This window comes from Vulpes lagopus, chromosome 5 (genome assembly GCF_018345385.1).
Source record: "Vulpes lagopus strain Blue_001 chromosome 5, ASM1834538v1, whole genome shotgun sequence".
Classification (NCBI taxonomy): Eukaryota; Metazoa; Chordata; class Mammalia; order Carnivora; family Canidae; genus Vulpes; species Vulpes lagopus.
Genome location: NC_054828.1, coordinates 55,534,173 through 55,549,102, shown reverse-complemented (window position 1 = coordinate 55,549,102; position 14,930 = coordinate 55,534,173). Strand labels below are relative to the sequence as shown.

At 39.3% G+C, this 14,930-nt stretch overlaps 1 protein-coding gene across 1 annotated transcript in view; it reads left to right on the top strand.

Annotated features, from left to right (window-relative positions):
- Nucleotides 1-14,930, top strand: part of TRHDE (thyrotropin releasing hormone degrading enzyme) — a 388,541-nt gene that overhangs the window by 210,859 nt on the left and 162,752 nt on the right. Inside the window, exons 4-5 of the mRNA XM_041755901.1 lie at nt 1,403-1,557; nt 5,456-5,569. Of these exons, the coding sequence (XP_041611835.1) occupies nt 1,403-1,557; nt 5,456-5,569 (269 nt within the window). The remainder of the gene's footprint in view (nt 1-1,402; nt 1,558-5,455; nt 5,570-14,930) is intronic.

Here is a 14,930-nt window from a genome sequence, read left to right as displayed (position 1 = left end):
GCAGACGCTCTACCTGCTAAGCCACCCAGGAGCCCCTCCCCTTTCACTCTTAAAAACAATACTGTAGCTAACACTCTGGTGCCATTTTTTTCTGGGCATCCTAGGTAGTGACTGTAGGGTTATTGGGCAACGGAGGGTTTGGGTCAGAGAATGAAGAAGTCATTATCTCAGTTCCATGAAGAGGAAGGCCCTGGACTCAGGCCGCCTGGGTTCGACTCCTTTCCCAGCTTTCCCAAGGAGCAGTGAGCAGCAGCTATTTGCGGCCCTGATGAGCATGCATGCCCTGCCTCAACCCCCGGCGTCACGCAGTCAGCTTGGCTTAGGTCCCTTTGGCCCTGGTGGATCCTGCTGAAGCCAGTTCCCAGCTGCCACTGCCTGCCCCTGGAGCCAGAACCCAGCAGGACTGTGGCCTCACATGCAATCACTGCTTTGCATTTCTGTACCATTTCTGTTCCATGAAGAGGTTTATTTTCAAGCCTGGAGATATTTTTTTTTAGTCTTCCCTTTTAATATTTTATTTATCATTGCTCTGTGCTTGGAGCCGAGGGAGTACATCAAAGCATGAACTTATTGTGTCACCTTAACCAGAAGTTGCTATTACCTCCACAGCCTTTTAAAACAAGCACAAATAGTAGAATCATCTAATCATAGATTTTTGGAGCTGAAAGGGATCTCAGAGATAATGAAGGCCAATAACCTTATTTTATAGGTGAGGGAATTGTGGTCTGGAGAAATTAAGTGATTTACCGAGGTCATCTATCCGCTGAATGGTGGAGGGCAGGACCAGAACCGGAGCCTGCAGGTTTCCTCAGTAGTCCTTTGGCCACCCTGACTCCTGTTACAGTTTGGTCTCTAAGCTGTATTTGCATGCAACGTTTCATTTTTAACAGAGCTAAAAAAATAAAGGAGAATCTATGCAATTAGAAAAATGACACATCACATCTTTAAACTGATACAAGATGTTTTCTCTCGGAAAAAAAAAAAAAAGAAAATCTAAGGTAAAAGTAAGAGGACAGTATCCACTACATTGAGCCGAATATATTTTCATTAGAAGGCACAAAGCCTTTTGACTCGGTAGATTTCTGCTGCATTTGGTTTCCTTGACTTCCTGAGACTTATTAGGATGGGCCCATCAATAATGGTGCTGATACCTCCAGCCTCCTCCAGCGCCGGGCCTGAAAATGAACGGTGATGAATGGACACGGCCCGCATGCACAGGGATAGCCCATATTTCTGCTGTCATGTAGAAATGGCAGGTAGTTTAATTTAGAAAAAAAAAAAATTACCGAGAAAGAGCAAATATTCCTTTCCATTCATTCGGATTTCTGGACTTTCTTAGGATATGAATTTAGAATCCGGCATGTTTGTTAAAGCCTTTGGAATTGTTTTATTCTATTTCTAGATCTTTTAGCTGTGCCTAAGCATCCGTACGCGGCTATGGAGAACTGGGGACTAAGTATTTTTGTGGAGCAAAGAATACTGCTGGATCCCAGTGTTTCATCTATTTCTTATTTACTGGATGTCACCATGGTCATTGTTCATGAGATATGTCACCAGGTATGAGAAAAAAGAATCAGGTGTAAGTATAATTGCGCACTGTTGAGAATGCAGAATGAGTTCGGATACTTAGATTGGGACCTAAATTAGTATCCTCCCAATTAAGTTTTAATTATCTGGAGAGCACTGTGTAGTTCCTTCTGCATGGTACGTCCTTTTCTTTCTCAGAGGACAGCATAGACAAAAGCAAACACGCTGATGATATTGAATAAACACCTGTCACTCAGCTCCGTTGAGGAGTGAGATGGCACCGCCACCCAGCAGCCTCTTTGGAGACCCTGCCCAGTCACGACTCCATGTCAGCCTTGCTTTATTTTCTTGTGATTATTGGTGTGTGTATATGGTAAGTGCAGTGATGGCAGTGATGTATTGCGCTGCTGCAAGACACAGCGGAGTTTTGTGTACGTGTCAAAATTTGCTTTGGCTGAAATCAATTTGTTATTCCCTTTTTCCCATCACATAGACACTTAGGAAGTCTTTCCCTAACTCAGCCGTAGACTCTTTGTTCTCAAATGTATATATATATATATATATATATATATATATATACACACACACACACACATATATTTTATATATTTATTTATAAATATATATTTATATATATATATTTATTTATAAATATATATATATATTTTGGTTTGGCATGTTTAGAAATTCTTGTGTAAATTAGCCAACTTTGTAGTGAAGCAGAGATAAAATTAATTTCATTTTGATTTGATGCACTTTCTTACAACGAGTGGAAGGTATCACGGAGACTTTGCAATGCTTATTTGAATCTTCATTCTAGTGAAAAAAAAAAAAAAAAGGAAAAAGAAAACACTGAAAATCAATGTTCATGCTCATAGACAGCCGAACTTGTCCTGGTTTAACCACGTAGTTTCAAGTGAAGACACTGGAAATCTCGTTGTGAGACTGTCTGGCTTTCATTTGTTGTATGAACCCAAAGCCTTTTTTTTTAGAAAAGCTAGAAAAACTCCAGGAAGGAACTGTGTGAAAATGCTGTTGGTGAAAGCACGTGAACTGCCGACTGCTAATGCACCAGCAGAGGTTTAATGGCCACACGGCCACCTCCTGCAGGGACACCTGGCTGTACCTTCCGGCCTCCTCCTGCACCCCGGCCACCTCTTGCACCCCAGCCGCCTCCTGCTCCCGGCCGTCTCCTGCAGGGACACCTGGCTGTACCTGCTGGCTGACTCCTGCACCCTGGCCACCTCTTGCACCCCGGCCAACTCTTGCACCCCAGCCACCTCCTGCATCCCGGCCACCTCCTGCACCCTGGCCACCTCCTGCAGGGACACCTGGCTGTACCTGCCGGCCGGCCAGGTGGGCCGCATCCTCAGCACCGGGCCGCGAGGGGTCTCCCCACTGTGCTGGCCACAGCTTTCCCGGGACACCTGGCGATTCCTGGAGGGTGAGCTCCCCTCCGGCACGTCCGAGGCCCCAGCGGCTTGTCCGCTAGTGCTGAAGGAGGGCGCGGCTGACGTGTTGGCTCCTGGCGCTGCTTTCGCAGCTCGTGGGCATGTGTTACTCTCGTGTTCGCCCCCCTGCGACGGCGGGCCAGAGTCTGGGGGACCACAGCTCCCCCTCCGCTCCCGAACGATCGCCACCACAGCCCTGTCCCCCACCTGCGTGTGTGGTCACCGTTTGGAAGACGGGCTTTCCGCTTAAGGAAGAAGCACGCGTTTTTCATTAAGAATAACCATTACTGGGCAGCCCGGGTGGCCCAGCGGTGGAGCACCTGCCTTCGGCCCAAGGCCTGGCCCCGGGGTCCCAGGATCCAGTCCTGCATCGGGCTCCCTGCATGGAGCCTGCTCCTCCCTCTGCCTGGGTCTCTGCCTCTCTCTCTGTGTGTCTTTCTCATGATTAAATAAATAAAGTCTTAAAAAAAATATAACAATTTTTTTAGACAGCCACTTGCTGGTCACCCACCGACTTCTGTCTTCCTCGTGGTTCAGTTAGGGAGCCCCTTGGGCAGGCGGCACTGGTGACCGCAGCGAGGCTTTGGGCACCAAGGCCTGCTCCACGGGGCTCCTGGGCTGGGCCTGAGCCCACGCCGCTTGCCTCTGCATCCGTTCCTTAAATGTCTCATTCCCACCCGGGGCTTCACGCTCAGTGTTGCCTACATCTGCCTGGAACCTTCTTCCCAAGGCTTTCTCATGACTGCCTCCTTCTTAACATTGAAGTCTCGGCTCCGATGTCCCTGCTCCGATGTCACTGGCTGGGACGGAGCATTCTTGCTTTGATGATCTAAGGTGGCTCCTCCCCCATTACACAGGCTTTGCAATGCTAATTTCAATCTTGATTCTAGTAAAAAAAAAAAGAAAAAAAAACCTGAAAATAAATGACAGGTCTTATCAGGATCTGAAATTGTGTCATTCATTTGCTTATATGTTATTTTTTTAATTTTGTACCTCATCTCATCCTCCTTGGCTCCACAATGAAAAGGGACATCTTCTTATTCTCTCTCTCTTTTTTTTTAGATTTTATTTATTTATTCATGAGAGACCCAGAGAGAGAGAGAGACATACACAGGCAGAGGGAGAAGCAGGCTCCATGCAGGAGCCCGATGTGGGACTTGATCTCGGGACTCCGGAGTCTTGCCCTGGGGTGAAGGCAGCGCTAAACTACTGAGCCATCTAGGCATCCCAGAGGGACATATTCTAATTTTCATTATCATATCAAAGGTCTTTAGGAACACTCCGGGCATATAATGTTTTTGTTTTTATTTTTAATAAAAAAAAAAAGATTTTTCTTTTTGCTGAACTAAAGAAGGATTTCAGAGTGGTCCATCACGATCTAATTAAAACACCAATTAAACCTGCCAACATTATTGGGGCACCCGGGTGGCTCAGTTGGCTAAGCATTGGACCCTTGGTTTTGGTTCAGGTCATGACCTCAGGGTGTTGAGATTGAGTCGCATGTGCCGCTCCATGCTGGGCCCGGAGCCTGCTTAAGATTCACTCTCTCCTTCTCATCCCCCACCCCCACTAGCTTTTCTTTTCTTTTTTTTTACTCTCTCTCAAAAAAAAAAATGACAGCATTATTTTTCATGAAGGAATTTAGACATTTTTTTTTTGAAGATTCATGAGAGACACAGAGAGAGAGGCAGAGACACAGGCAGAGGGAGAAGCAGGCTCCATGCAGGGAGCCTGACGTGGGACTCGATTCCTGGTCTCTAGGATCACGCCCTGGGCCGAAGGCAGATGCTCAACCATTGAGCCCCCCATTGAGTCCCTAGGGATTTTTTTTAACCTAACTCCTGATTATCAGAAGATCATGGAGTCTCAAGGGTGGAGCATCATGAAAGCCCTCAGTTCCTTCAATCAGCCAATGTTTTCTCTGAGCTGTCTGCACTGTTGCAAGGCAATGCTCCAAATTAGCTCACCATGTAAGGCTGTATTTTCCATCTTCAGCCGTCTCATTCTGCCTCCTGTATTTTCAGCAGACATCTACCAACTCTGATTTCCATCCATTAGCCCTTGTTTGTTCCTCGTAGGGCCACAAGACACAAGTCTTTTCCTCTTCTGCGCACTAGGCCTTCAAATACTTGAAAATAGCTGTCATCATTTTTTTTTTCTCCTGAGTCTTGTCTTCTCCAGGTTAAATACTCTTTTTGCATTTCTTGATCATTATATTTATGTAATCAAACATGTATTTATGTTTATGAAATAAATGTGTTTATGAAAACAAACAAAACCAAAAAGAGTAGTGTCTCCCAAGTAGTTGAATAAATCAATAAACCAATAGTCTTGCCACAATACGTTTTAAGGTCACAAAATCTGCTGAGGAATGAATTCTAGTTTTGATAGTCATCGTTTAATACCTTTAACTTTAGATAAAATAATTCTGGGATAACTTTGATTTTATCTGATGCCCATTCATTTTTCAATTGCAGTGGTTTGGTGACCTCGTGACCCCTGTATGGTGGGAAGACGTGTGGCTGAAGGAAGGTTTTGCTCACTACTTTGAATTTGTTGGCACGGACTATCTCTACCCTGGCTGGAACATGGTAGGTACACATTTTTGGTTTGGAATTCCTAGTGAAAGGTTTCTCTGGTATTACAGAGCTTATATTATCACTAGAGGTGACTGAAAATACTGTCTGGAAAATCCCATGTCCAGGGACACCTGGGGGGCTCGGCAGTTGAGCATCTGCCTCCGGCTCAGGTCGTGACCCCAGGGTCCTGGGATTGAGTCCTGCATCAGGCTCCCTGCATGGAGCCTGCTTCTCCCTCTGCCTGTGTCTCTGCCTCTCTCTCTGTGTCTCTCAGGAATAAATAAATAAAACCTTTAAGAAAAAAATCCCATGTCCAATAAGGAAAAGGTAACCAAAATTTAAATTTAACTGAAATTTGAAATATTCCAAAAGAGTTCTGTTTTATTTTATTAGAACCGAATAGAGTTTGATTGGCTATAAATTGATTTGAAAATGTTACAGTGTTTCTTAATAGAAACATTTTAGATTGTTGCATTTGATAATGAAGGAAAATTCTTTAAAATTGTGAAGGTAACAGTAATTAGTAAGTAATATTTTAAGTGTCTAGAGTATTTCAATATTTAGAGAAATGCAACCTTAATATTTCTTCATTGTGACTACAAATTACCTGAAATATTTGCTTATTTATAAAATATATGATGGTGGTAGATGTACTTTAGGATTAAATGACTTACTAAGATGTCTTTAACTTCATGAAGCGTTATATACCTATACTCTAAGAACGTATCTGCATGTCTGAACCTGAAGTCGGATTTGTTGTTCCTTAAGCAGTGATATTTCTAGAACATCCTCAAAGAAAAAGTAGAGGGAAGGTGTGGTTTTTATGTGTCTTTTAATATAAGTTTTTCATTTTATATATGTTTCTATTCGTCACTTAGAAACTATGTTATTAAATGAAACCCAAGGTGTATGTTCTTTTGGAACTTGAATTTTAAACTTAGTTGCAAAAATTCACATTTCTCAACTTCCAGAAGCTCATATTTCACCTGTGCTCTCACATAGGCAATAACATGTATTTACTTTACACTGCTCTTTTTTGATGTTTGAATTATTAATAGTGATTATCTAATTATCTGTCAGAATTAGGAGTATGATTTGAGGACTTAAACCAAGGTGAAACGAGAAGGTGTCTGTAAGTCATGATATAACTTCTTTTTTTTTTTTAATGATATAACTTCTTTACCATAAATTCAACCAACTTCTGCTGAGTAAAAAATGTGATCATACATATCGCATAGAGGAGATGTGACAATAGTAATATTTTGATAGGTTTTAATTATATTCATGCAGCTTTATCCTTATTTTATAAAAGCAACATGGTTCATTTCTCCAAATAATGAGATGATTTTGCTTAGCCTTCTGTATCTAGTTATGTATGTATATATAACACAATTTTAAATATCTTACTTGAACTGTTTTATCATGGCATTGAAAATGATTGAAAATACTTTTAAAGAACTTGGAAGAAAAGTCAATCACCAATACCATACGATATTCATTATTTAAAGTATTCTTTTAACAAAAGTGAAATTTTAAAACAAATGTTTAAGGATATTGAATATACTCCCTCAATTCCCTCAAAATATCTTTTGATTTTTAGGTGACTTTCAAGCAACTCTGTTTAAAATTTTCATTTAATTTTCATTATGCTGTGGATCATTGCTGATTTATAATTTCATTATGTTTCAATATTAAAAAAATGACCTTATTATGAATGACACACTACTCATATAGGTAAGCTTTTTTTTTTTAAGTTCATTCAGCTATCGTAAAATCCCTCCTATTCATCATTATGAAAAATACATCTTGGATTAAGAAGTAATCAACAGAATTATACGTGGGCTGAAAACTGACAGCTTTTGATGGCTTTAGGATGGCAACATATCCCAGGTTTCAATGTCCTTATACTGGATTTTGTCTCTGAGTAATTTTTTTTATATTCTTTCATCATTTTTATCAGGTAACTTATAAATGTAGGCCTCCTGGAGAACATAGTTACAAGATGTATTGAAAATGAACATAAAGAATAAATAATGCACCTGGGACTTTGTTCTTAATAGAATACGGACCATGAGCTAGAAGTCTAAAGACCTTGGGGTGGTAAGATACAGGATTTTATTTCTAATAAATCCATATTTTATAATTAAGAAATGGAAATTAATGGTGGCATAAGTACAGTGGTATAGAAGGCTCACCTTATTAAACTAATAAATGAAATAATAAACCCCATTACAATTAATTAGGCAGTAGTGAGGAGGTACGCATCTTATGATGTCTCTTTATGCTCAGATTGTAAAGATTATAAATACTTTCTGATCTTTGCTTTTGATTTTTATTAGCCTTATTTAGTTTGTAGAGGACCTCAGTATATGAAAGTCGAAAAACCTATGAGAAGAAACTATAAACAAGTTGCTCCCACATATATCACTAATATCTTCTTTGCAAACAAAATTTTAAGAATAAGTTAGTCCCACAGATTAGAGGATATTAAGTGACTTTAAGGCTGTGCCAGCACTATTTTTCATAATGGCATCAGCAAGAGTGGAAGAAATACTAGAAAGAACAAGAGTGACAGCTGTGTCAGCAGTAACTCATACTATTGTGATATGCACAAAAGCTTACCTAGGAGCACAAGGCTTGGGCTTCTCTAGAGCTTAGCCTAAAGTAGAAAAATCAGAAGTCAGGCCCGTGTCAGGAGTAAAGAAATTCAGGAAAGCTGACCTCTTTTGTCTCTAATCTCAAAAACACTGCTTTTATCATTTTTAGACACCGAGTCTCAAACGCTAAAATACCATTTCAATTTCCTAGGGTGATTGCTCTGACAATCTACTTTCAGTGGAATAGCAATAAAAAAAGCCCAGAATTGCATAATGTTGTTAAGGAAGTTCTTGTTCTGATTTGGGCCAGTATACGTGCTTGGTCTGCTTCAGAGAGTAAAATCTTAGATTTTGTGTGTGTGTGTGTGTGTGTGTGTGTGTGTGTGTGTTCAGAGCCAGTTTCTGATACAGAAGTAATCAGCTTTTATATTAGAAACACTATGTGGAGTAAAAACTGTTATGATAGTTTTATTTCCAACAAACTAATGGAGCTTCCCATCTTATAGAGAGGAGCCTTTATGGGTAGTGTGAGGTAAGATCAGGGAAATGGGTCGGAAAGAAGAAATTCAGATTCCAGGAAAGCTGTTTCACCTCTCTGGCTCCTTCTTATCACTTGAAAAATGGGAGCAATTGTCCTGACTTACCAAGTTCGCAGGGTTTTTGTGAAGATAAAATAACTTGCAAGGTCTTTGAAATGTATGAGCCGCTATACAAATGTGCGTAGGCATCATGTACCTGGAAAATAAATGCTCCATTAGAAAGGTGCATTGATTTTATGTATAGATGCCCTAACATTTCCAAGCCCAGTCACCTGTTTTGACACCCTGGATTTATAACAATTATCTATAGATTACAAAATAATTTTTATAATCTCTGCAACTAGGCTCGGTCTCATCAAATCAATTCTTATCTATACTGGCAAAGTGGATTATTCTATAGGAACATAAGCCTTATATAGTGTTTCATTAATCAAAGAGAAGTGTCAGGAAGCATCAGAAGCAACTTCTTCAGCTCAGGGCTAAGGATACATTTCAGGGGCACGTAGCCCTTTTGCTTGATGCTATTTCATCAAAGTTGGCTGTTAGTGACAACGTTATTGGCTGGGTCAAGTTACAGTATGATATCGATGACAGTCATATTAAATCTCACTGTGTTCCTGGAAGGGAAGGAAAAAAAAAAAAGGAAGACTCATTCAACATACCATAGTTAGTACTCTTCAGTAATTCTTGATAATTTTAATTTTAAAGGAGTTTCAGTGCAGGAGAAGGATGCACGGTAAAATGCTAGTCTGAGGAATTCCTTATTTTACAGACCTGGTGCTGATGCAGGCAAAATCGCATCTCCCATGCATATTGCACATGTTTTCATTATAGTTTGCATCTATGTCAGAGACATCTCCTCCAGTGACCTGAATGCAGCTTTGTGCTGCTCTAATGAAAATTATTAAGCACGAGTGTATGTTCTTTTGTTAAATGAATTGGGATTCTCTGGAGCCTCACACAACAATCACTTTGTATGCTGATAAAGTCTGCAGACTGGGAATTCTCCCTAAATTTTTATGAGGACACATACCTGGGCGTAAAGATAACTGTTAATGGAGAATCATGCAACTAAACTTCATTATGCTAAATACTTAAGATACCTTAAAGTGTATTGCCCAAAACATTGAAAAATCATTCTCAATTGTCTCCATCATGGATAGGACTTAACTAGTAAAAATGAATTCTCCCATTAGAGGAGTATCATTTTAATGTGCTCCAACAAAAATTGCCTGCTGAAGTTAACAGGCATTGCAATAAAATTATTTTCACTGAAAAAGAAGTTGAGAAAATCACTGATGAACTGAAATGGAATCTATCGAGTTCAATGTTTCTTTCACTTCCAATGTAAAGATACACCTGCTTCAGCATCCCGAACAATAATACACACGATTTACTATTCAGAGGGAGGAGTGGAAAGGTAGAGAGGACACATCTCGGTTTTGGTTAATATTTTACTTGTTCATCTCTTCATTTCTCAAGTCCATCCTCGATTTAATGTCTGTAGGGAAAAATGCTTTGGCGTGGTTCTCACCATCAGTTAATAGATGTTTCAACAAAAGTTGGTATATTGATACTATTGCCTATACTTCATTAATATCAAAATATATTTGCCCAATAGGGCTATTTGGTCACAGATAGATCACTTGAAAATTAAATATTTATTTTAGAATCTGACTTTATAAATACTGAATACCAAATATATATATATATTTGAAGTCCGTGAATACCAAATATATATATAGATATGTATATAATAAATATAAATATACTTATATATAATATATAATTTATAATATATAAATATTTATGTATTTATATATTATAAATAAATATAAATAAATAAATATATATATACATATAGTGATGATGTTATTGGATGGGTCAAGTTACAGTATAATATTGAAGGCAATTGTATTAAATCTCACTCTGTTCCCTGGAAGGGAATATATATATTTATTATATATTATAAATATATAATATATTTATAATATATAATTATAAATATATTATATATATTTATCATACATAATAAATATATAATTATAATATATATAATTATAAATATATTACATACTATATATTTACTATATATAATAAATATATAATATAATTATAATATATGATTATAAATATATTACATTATATATATATATTCATGATTTCCCATGTAGTTCTGGTTATCTATTATGATCAAAATCCACATTATATAGTCTTTCTACTCTTGAAAAGTCAGTAAATTAGATGATCCAATTGTTTTCAACTTGGTCAATAATATATATATATATTTTTTTTCTTTTTCCAAATGACTAACACATATTGAATGTGAAATACTTAAAGACTTCTTAAAGCTAGTTCCAGAGGGTGATGGTCTTTTTGATCCCATTCAGTAGCTTAACAGTGACACTGACATTGAAAGACAAGAAGGAAGGTGGAAGGAATGCCTACCTGGGTCTCTTGGGGGACCACAGCCTTCAAAATGGACCTCTTCTCCTGCTTTCCTTTTACTCTCTCCACCCCCTTTCTGCAAGCAAGTTCTCTGCTGAAAACATAGATTTTTTTTAAAGAATAGATCATATATATATATGTATATATATATTTTTTCTCATTTGAGTGGGACTGGGGAGTGGTAACCATCTCTTCTGAGGGAAAGGGTGGCTTTTTCCTTAGCATTAGTGATCAGAGCAGTGTGAGGTATGGGTAGAAAAGAGGCTGGTAACCAAGAAGCAAAGTGCACAGGTTGGAAAGGGCTGTAGGGAGGACAGTAGCAGGTGCCCCTGAAGGAAAGGGTCTCGTTCCCATAGCTGAACTCTGAGTACACATGGGAGGAGTTGTCGTGTGTGTGCCCCATGCACTGAGGGTCACACTAACACTCAGGCTGTGCAAACTGTGCTCGCCCACAGAGGATGTCAGTGTTAAGAAGGGGCCAGAGACTTGGATTCTCACCAGTGGTGGCGGAAGAGCAGTGCAGAGCGTCTAGCAGGCTAACGGTGAAGGCAGGACATGCACCTATCATGCTGACACCTGGCAGGAGCTCTCACTAAGGCCACTAGCCTAGCAAGCTGTGTCTCCATTTTCTCTCATTCTAGGGCCAATTCTGGGCTTTTTACAAACTATGTTAATGAGGGGCCAGTAGCCCTACTAAGGGCATCGCTTCACAGAAGGAATAAAAAGGGCTGAGCCATCAGTTGCTAATTGTTTCAATACAGTGACGACTTTAGAAGTTTTATGGCACAAATGCATTTTTTGAGGATAAAACTACACATGAAGAACAGATAATGCATTCAGACTTGTGTTATTTACACTTGTTCTTTTATAAGACTCAAGACTTTGGCTTCCCAATTGTTTGGGAAGTGGGAGCTTTCAAAGAGCTTGTTAAGGTGTGTTAAGTTTCAGAAAATGTGACTCAGCTTCATTTACGGCTTCTAATAAAAGATCAACTTTTATTAAAGAAGATATCTTTAGGAAAGGAAGAAAAACAAAAATAATTCCTTGGTTTCCATATATATTCACATATCCTTCTATATATTCAGGTACGTATCTGGGAGATTTTCATAGTCACATTACCTCATGTTTCCTCCCGTGTGAATTTTTAAAATTTAAAACAAAACTGCAAGTGGAAATATCATGTATGTTCTTAAAGCATGAATTTTCTTTAAAGCAAAGTCATTTTGTTCAGAAAGACACTAAGCGTTTCAGGTTTTGTGTATTTGAAACTTAGAGATAAAAGACAAATGAGCATTCCCTTTGGAATAAAGTATTTCTTCCGAAGACCATGTTCAGGTTTGTGGGGTGTCAAGGTCTTTCTGCATTTCCATAGGAATTTCAAAAGCAACTGATAAATTGACAGGATTAGACACTTTCTAAGAAGAAAATGCTTCTGAACCTGGACCCTAACAATAACACCAGGGCATCCTTTTTCATACCTCGAAATAGCGCAGGGAAAATCAACCCATTCTTTCCCTTTTTGTGGAAGAGCAGTTTGTAGGCAAAATAATTCCACTTGCTAAAACTTGTCAGGCAGCACTGGATAAACCAAAAAATTGGTAATGCCAAAAATTTATGCCAAAATGATGAAATCTTCTGTTAGACATCATTAATCATAGACATACATTATGTATGAGAGCAGATTATGCCCCTGTTAATCTGTACCTCTCACCACCACTCTTACAGATTCTTATCTCCCTATAATACGTGTATTGGTCACATGTGATATCAGTCAGCCTTTAATTTGCTTTCCAAAGCCTTTAATGCATACGTGACCAGAAGTGAAGGCTTGTGGACGAGGAGGGCAACCGAAAGCTAATTTATTAATTTCCTAATTATTAATCATCCTTAGCCAGACAGCTGTATGTGTCCAGAGACATTAGAACACAACTCATTTCTAAGAAAAGAGTAGCTATCTCAGTCCATAACACTTTATGGGACTTTTTCCTCCCACCTCTTTTCATCAAGGTTACTTTAACACTGTTCAGATGTTTCTAGACAGGAAAGTGAGAAATGGAAGTAGTGAGGTCAAGTGATATGAATAAAACAATGTAAAAGGACAAAAACAAAACGACGAAGGGTAATAAGGTCGTTTGAGGTCGTTGAAGATTTTTTGGCTCAACTGTACCATGAAGGCTTGTAATGCTGAAGACTTTGGTGGCCTTTACCGTGTAGCCTTCAACGTTGTACCTTCACTAGTTCTCTGTGACATAGACCAAGGCATTCTGCGGGGCATCTGGAGAGTGTAGACGTCTTTGTTACCGTTTTTCCTGAGAGTCTAGAGAGTGTGGCCATGGCCAGACCACCATGTGGTCTACCTCAGGCGGTCCTGATTCCGCAACCATGGTTCCAAAAAGGATGATTTGGGGTAGAGCATGTTCTGGTGTTGAGTTGAGTAACGTCTGTGGACCTACAGTCACAAAGTTAGGAAAAGCCCTTATGTGAGACCCTTGTGTCTTCGTTTCTTCACCTCTCCCTCGGATCGATGAACTAGACCATATTTCTGTCATATTTGTCTTTAAAATCTAATATACGCGGGAATGCTTTCTTTACCTACTCGAGATACACCTGTCCCCAATTAATTGTTTTTTTTTTTTAGAATCTTTTTTTTTTTAAGATTTATTTATTTATTTTATGATAGACCCAGAGAGAGAGAGAGAGAGAGAGAGAGAGAGAGAGAGAGAGAGGCAGAGACACAGGAGGAGGGAGAAGCAGGCTCCATGCAGGGAGCCCGACGTGGGACTTGATCCCAGGTCTCCAGGACCACGCCCTGGGCCTAAGGCAGGTGTTAAACCACTGAGCCACCCAGGGATCCCCAATTAATTCCTTTAATCACGGTACTTTCTTCTCTCCAGATCTGGTCCAGTGATGCCTTTCTTGAGTGCCGTTAGCACTGTACCAGCTCAATAATTTTATATAAACGACTTTGATGGATTGCTGCTACTTGTTTGCCATTACGTTCACAGTCTTAGGTTTCACTTGTTCTGTTTGTTAATTAATTGAAAGAATTATCAAGCACTTGAAATGAGGCCTTTGTTTTGCTGACTTCTATGGAACAAATCTCGTGGTATTAGAAGCACGGGTCTGCTAATATATCGGTTTCTTATATACACTGTATTACATCTTTGGTGTAGTGGTTTTAGTTAGTAGGTGTGGATAAATGTAGGGTTGGTTTTTTTTTTTAGCTCTTAGTTGACCAATCACGCCTCTATCAGATGTTGCTTTGTTTATGGAATAGCTCAGAAACCCAGATCCATAACCTCAATCAGACTGTTCATGTTCATAGATACATTTGGAAAATAAAATTTAGCACAGGTAGCCTCAGAAGATTAGTCAAATGAGGGAACAATAAGAACACTTAGCCACCTGTTATTATGTTTATATTACATGGCTCAAACATGTTCTCTAATATTTAATCAAATTTATCTGGTTGCAATAGCCATTCCTTTTCACTTAGATTTTGAGTATCTTTTTGCTCAATCAGCTAAGTTCTGCTTTTGAGTCCTGTTCTCTCTGTAAGCTTCACAAATTTGCTTGGTATTTTATAAAGAGGAGTTCTCTTGGGGCACCTGGGTGGCTCAGTGGTTGAGCATCTGCCTTCGGCTCAGGGCGTGACCCCGGGGTTCTGGGATTGAGTCTCACGTCGGGCTCCGTGCACGGAGCCTGCTTCTCCCTCTGCCTGTGTCTCTGCCTCTCTCTGTGTGTCTCTTGTGAATGAATAAATAAATAAAAATCTAAAAAAAGAAGTTC